The sequence below is a fragment of the Anabrus simplex genome, chromosome 11 (genome assembly GCF_040414725.1).
Source record: "Anabrus simplex isolate iqAnaSimp1 chromosome 11, ASM4041472v1, whole genome shotgun sequence".
In the NCBI taxonomy this organism is placed as follows: domain Eukaryota; kingdom Metazoa; phylum Arthropoda; class Insecta; order Orthoptera; family Tettigoniidae; genus Anabrus; species Anabrus simplex.
The window spans coordinates 61170479-61177089 of record NC_090275.1 but is presented as its reverse complement, the minus strand read 5'-3'; the positions used below and the strand labels follow the sequence as shown (position 1 = coordinate 61177089).

Below are 6611 nucleotides of genomic sequence, written 5' to 3'. Positions count from 1 at the left end.
TCAGAGTACAACAAGTGAGTTTGAGTGTTATGAAAGATGTTGCTCATAGGGTCAGTCGTGCTACAGTAGCACTGCCCGGCCCAGTGAGGAAAGCCATGACAAACTACCTCACTCCTCGTCTTGTCTAGTATGTCCCATTTTGGTACTGCCATTGGTTTTTGTGGTTTTCCTATAACTACATAGCCTTTGGTGGTGCTATTTGAGGATCCAACCAGCCTCTGGGCTGATGACCTAACAGACATCATTAATGGAAATCGGCACAGCTTTCTATTGTGTTGATGTAAAATTTGCAATCGCTGCAGCAACGTTGAGAAAACAACCAAAATCATGTATGCGTTCATCACTCTTTGTTTATAAATAAATAAATAAATAAATAAATAAATAAATAAATAAATAAATAAATAAATAAATAAATAAATAAATAAATAAATAAATAAATAAATAAATAAATAAATAAATAAATAAATAAATAAATAAATAAAACATTAACCACTGTGTTCGGTTTTTATATAAATTTATTAAAAATTGATAGCTTCAAGGACAATGGATGACAACGAAAGAAAGACTGGAAAGTACAATCGTAATCGTCTGTCCATCGCTCAAAATAAATTATGCGAAAAGTAAATACATATTAAGCGTTTTAAGGAGGAATATGGCAAATGGGAGAGGGGATAGTGTGTGGTGAACATATGAGAACAACATGAAGTTGTCAGAGGTCGTAACATGAGGGGTCACGTGTGTGTCTGAAGATGATGTTCTTAACCATGGTATCCATGACCGTATCCCAGACCGCCGAGACCGTATCCATGTCCCAGAGAGAGGGCAGGGGCGGCAGCGTATCCAATACCGTGTCCGTAGCTTCCATATCCCAGTCCAAGACCGTGTCCATATCCAAGACCAAGACCATGTCCGTAGCCGAGACTGGCAACACCGACCTTAGCGAAGGCGGGGGCAGCGGCAACAGCTACGGGAGCGGCGTGGTAGGCAGGAGCGGCTACGGCTACGGGGGCAGGGGCCAGGTGAGTAGTGGCGTAGCTGACCTTAGAGACAGAGGCAACAGCGGGAGCAGCAGCCACGGCTACAGCAGGAGCGGCATGGACAGCGGGGGCAGCAATAGCGACGGCGGGGGCAGCGGCCAGACCAATACCATATCCGTGTCCACCATAGCCTCCATAGCTTCCATAGCCGCCATAGCTTCCATAGCCTCCATAACCGCCATATCCCAAACCAAGGAGTCCTCTCTTCTCCTGTTTCTTCTCAGCAAGCTCCTCAGCGAAGGCGCTGACGGCCAGGGTAAGGACAATGCAAGCCTGAAAGAAAGACGTGATTAGGTCTACGATACTGCTTCAATCAATCGTTGAAACTACTCTTCATACAAAGTATCAAACTTACTAAAAGTAAAATTATACTAAGTGTCGTCCCTGAAAGTTATAAACCTGTTAATGTTTAGATTTATCGATATACGCTCAAGTATTTCAATGTATGCTATGTATTTATACACCTTGAAAATTTAAGAAATAATTATTTTTCAACATTATGTTTCATAAGTGACGTTTAGTTATTCCGAGTTTTAAAACATGTCAACCATTAGAAGGTGCACAACTAGGATACCTAATGGACCTAGCAGAATGAACGAGTGAAACCTATTTCGGTTACACCTTGCGAAATGACAAGTACAGCCTGATGCAAGTGATCCTCGATGGCAAGGTAAAAGGAAAACTTGAACGTAGGTGCTGAAGATAGTCTTGGTTGAGAAATCTCCGACAGTGGTTCAACGTTTACGATACAGTATCAGAAACAAAAAAGTGGAAAAATTAATCTATGATAGTCGCCAGCTTTCTGTGAGTAGAGGACATCAGAGGAAGATGAGCGATGTTTAGAAGAATTTGCAATCGGGTAAACCACTTCAGAAACCAGCATTAATTAATAAGGCGGAAACATGATTTACGATAAAATATTTTCCAGTAGAGCTAGTGGACTGGCTGAAGAAAACCATAACATAGCTATATGACGGATATTTAAGAGAAGTAATATTTCCCTGGGATCGAACCAATAAACTCTGAAAGTACAGTATTATGAAATGAACCCTAAAGCTATGTAACAGTGGTTGATATGCAGAGCCTTGATGTTGAAGGTATTATATGTTAGAATGGAAACTTACTGAAGTAAATAACAAGTATACTCTAGCCCGGATAACAATTCTGCTTTGAGATTTGCATAAACATTAGGGGCCTGGCATATTAGAACCCCGTAAAAGTTATGTTATTCTCAATACATTACGGAAGAGCGGTCTAGACGACCCTTCCTACTTGCCATATTAATAAGTATCCTAAACTATTACTGCTACGATACTCTCCCAACCGAGCATTGAAGTCTCTTGATCTAAAAATATTGCATATTATATCATTCGAACATTTTATACACGTATACGTGGTACTGTTATGTAAACTCATCATTACTTGCTTTGAAGTTTGAGCCTCCCGAATGACCTACGTTTTATAACAAAAAATAAAAACGTACTGAAAGGAATTATTTGTTCACTTGTTCACATTGAAAAATCGTGGTAGAGTTTTTCTTGCTATGACAGTAGATACTTGAATGTGCCAGATTAAATAACTCGTGATAGTGTTAGCAGAACGAACAGTTGCGCTATAGTACGACAGTTGAACCCCACTGTCGGCAGCCCTGAAGATGGTTTCCCGTGGTTTCCCATTTTCACACCAGGCAAATGTTGGGGCTGTACCTTAATTAAGGCCACGACCGCTTCCTTCCCATTACTAGGCCTTTTCTGTCCCTTTTTTTTTCTAGTTGCTTTACGTCGCACTGACTCAGATAGGTCTTATGGCGACGATGGGACAGGAAATGGCTAGGAGGGGGAAGGAAACGGCCGTGGCCTTAATTAAGGTACAGCCCCAGCATTTGCCTGGTGTGAAAATGGGAAACCACGGAAAACCATTTTCAGGGCTGCCGATAGTGGGGTTCGAACCTACTATCTCCCGAATACTGGACACTGGCCGCAATTAAGCGACTGCAGCTATCGAGCTCGGTCTTTTCTGTCCCATCATCGCCATAAGCCTATCTGTGTAGGTGCGACGTAAAGCAACTAGCAAAAAAAAGTACGACAGCTACTTAATTTAAAAAGTTTTCCGAGTTCGAAAGATGAAATCCGGGCTCTATTCATATGGTAACCAGTGTAACTTTCGGAACATCCATGGTATTTTTTCTAACTCCGCAAACATACACAGCGAGTCAGCTAATTCGAATTTATGAACGAATGAATGAATAAATGTTATCCTTTGAAAGCTGTTAGCCGGTCCCGCGGTGTAGGGGTAGCGTGCCTGCCTCCTACCCGGAGAACCCGGGCTCGATTCCAGGCCAGGTCGGGGATCTGAGGGCTGGTTCGAGGTCCACTCGGCTTACTTCATTACAATTGAAAAGCTATCTGACGGTGATATAGCGGCCCCGGTCTAGGAAACCGAGAATAACGGCCAAGAGGATTCGTCCTGCTGACCACACGACACCTCATAATCTGCAGGCCTTCGGGCTGAGCAGCGGTCGCTTGGTAAGTCATGACCCTTCGGGGCTGCTGCGTCACGGGGATTGGTTTGATTTGCTTTAGTTTGGTTTGGTTTTGAAATTTACTGAATATCCAATTTTTCCTTTACCTGTAAACTATGACGATATTCAGTGTTCAACACATGCAATATCATCACGCTATATTTTGGGGCAGAGTTGAGCGAATATCATGTCAGAAGGAGGTGAAAGACCTCTATTTAGTGCGACCCTTGGCTTTCAAGTATGTAAGATGAAGCCTGTTTGAATAAATTCTACTTCTTTGAGAAGTACTTGTCGGATTTTAAATATATTCATGCTCCTAAATTTGAAAAACACATAACTCAAAAGCTAGGTATGTAAAGGGAATGGAATTCTATATTGATAGTTAGGAAAGGTGCTGAATATTTGATTATAATTCCCTTAGTAACGTTACTAAATGTGACAACATGATTTAGATATTTTTAACATGCTACCTGAGGCAAACATTTACCTCGTATACTGTATACACCTAAAAGTCATTATTGGTACATGAAACACGTGACATATTCCCTAGTAGTCAGACTAATTACGGGAAGCTCCTGCGAATGTCCAATTATGTACATTAACTGAATGCGATGTAGAAAGGAAAAGCCGTGACCGGGATCGTGAGAGTTACTCGTGAATGTAAAGAGTGGTAAGTGAGAGAACTGGATCACTTTACTACAAACGTCTCCATGTACGCATCGTGGTTGCTAATGAGTATACTTATGTAATGAGTTTATATATATAATGTATATTTTAATAGGCACTTAATTAGCAGGAATCTGGTCGTTACCGTACGTTGCCTCTTGTACTGACAATCCCGCATGCAAGTGTGCCAGGAATGTTGCCCATACTGCCCCTGATGCATAAAGAAATTAGAACTCTACGAATTACGTGCACTAGCGAAAGTGCATTTCAGACACTGTTTAGTATCTCAAAAACTATTTCCTGGGTTTTATTGAAATTTGTCCCTATATGTATATTATTATTGAGGGTTTCGTATTGCGTGAAAAGTAGATTTTCTCAAGACCTCATCGTTCTGATTATTATCAACTTAGACCCCTATCTCCTCCTGATTTCACTGATCAAATGTTCATCGCTAAATAATGTGAGCTAGCAAACTGTGGATTCATTTTACCAGCTAGATGGATATTCAAATAATGAACATTTTCTCATTTTGAACGTTAAAAAGTACTTTAAAAAATATGTTTGCAACGTTTATTCCAACTCAAAATCCAGAGAGATACTTGTATGCTAAAAGTTGATTCAATAATGTGGAAAATCGACCTCAGATAAATAAAACTTACGTAGCTCTGCACCTTACAAACGGTAAGTGGTTACTTCCTTTAGGAATTTAAGATATTCTTGTCATCATTTCTGTATAGTTTTATATCAGTAACTTATGATGGTGTGGTTTTTGTGCTGTTGTATATAGCTACGTCTAGGATCTGCGTTAGATTCGCTTGAGTGGAATTGAGGAAGCGATCACGTTTCTCTAGCATTACATAGGAAATGTATGATTCAAAAGTGGAACTACTAAACACCAGACTTCTTACCTTCTTATGGTAAGAATTTCTGTGGAAGCATTTTTATGGGGAAGCGGTACAATGTCGGCTGCTTTTTAGAAAATAATAATTGGGCTGGTAGAAAAAAAGATATTTCTGGTTTACAGTGATTGGTATAATTTCGGAAGTCACAATACTCTTAACTACTTACGAATCTTCGGAGAACCGGGCGAGTTGGCCGTGCGGTTAGGGGCGTACAGCTGTGAGCTTGCATCTTGGAGATAGTGGGTTCGAATCCCACTGTCGGCAGCCCTGAGGATGGTTTTCCGTGGTTACCCATTTTAACACCAGGAAAATGTTGGGGCTGTACCTTAATTAAGGCCACGGCCGCTTCCTTCCCACTTCTAGCCCATTCCTATCCCATCGTAAACAATTAGAATTCGTTAAAAAGGATATCTTCGACATGAGTAGATTTAGTAACACGGTTGTTCCGTGTTTAGCAAAACATGTCTCAAACCGTCCTCATTTCAAAGTATAGAGTCTCTTGGGCATGTGGAATGGAAATAATTCCACTCTTTGTAATTACCACACTAACTATTATTCGGTACTACTACTCATTTCTGAGAGGGGCTCATACAACCTTCAGAACTGTAATTCTCCGCATGAGTTTGGTTTCATTGGAAAATTTCCAGACACTGAAACTGAAACCACATTATTCTGATAGAATATACCTCAACCAAGATTGCTATGGTTCGTATCCTGCCCAGTGCTAGTGGGATTTTTGAAATTACGTAATTCGGATCTGACATAAAAGTGTAAGTTCCGTGGTTAGAAGTAAAAAAAAAAATGGCCGAGTGCTGCAAACTAGATGTTTTAAAATATCAATGGTGATATTCGAGGCTGCAAACATCAGCATAAACCTTACTAACTGTTCGTAGAGATTTCAGAATTGGGGCGGAAGTGTTATACCTCTCCATTCTACTCGAAGTATCCCAGCTTTATAAAGTTCGCACGTATATCTCAGACTTCTGAACTATACTTACCAGGACTTTCATGTTGTTGTTGGTAGTGTTCCTTGCTGTGACGCTGAGGATTGACTGATACCTGCTTCACCGTCGCTTCACATTATATACCTGTCCTCTCTCCCTCTACCCTTCCAATTGCACAGTGAAAGGCGCGCCGAGTCTGCCGTACACTATGACAACAACAAGACGGAAATCACATCAGATCTGCTTCTGTAATACATGAGCCACCTTCACCTTGCAGTGACACAACACTGTGCCAATGTCATCCTACATCCTTGACGAAAGTGTGGTAAAACAAGGAGAAACTCTGCGAATTTCACACTGAAATGTAGGAAATTTAATGTATTCAGTAGTAAATTCAAGAAAAAATTCTTAATGAAAAATAAGAACATTGTTACCAGTCACTTTGATGTTTTTAACGTTCCTCGATAACATGGAAAGAAAAATTTTAATGTTTGGGCAGAACGCGTATATCGCCGAGAGCAGTCCGGTTCCATGGCTAAAT

At 40.6% G+C, this 6611-nt stretch overlaps 1 protein-coding gene across 1 annotated transcript; it reads right to left on the bottom strand.

Annotated features, from left to right (window-relative positions):
• Nucleotides 1–503: 503 nt before the first annotated feature.
• Nucleotides 504–6174, bottom strand: LOC136883263 (cuticle protein 64). Its single transcript, XM_067155472.2, has 2 exons — nt 6125–6174; nt 504–1310 (listed from the first exon to the last, which is right to left on the bottom strand). Exons 1-2 carry the CDS (start codon nt 6134–6136, stop codon nt 759–761), a joined length of 564 nt encoding a protein of 187 aa, XP_067011573.2. The 5' UTR covers nt 6137–6174; the 3' UTR covers nt 504–758.
• Nucleotides 6175–6611: the final 437 nt, after the last annotated feature.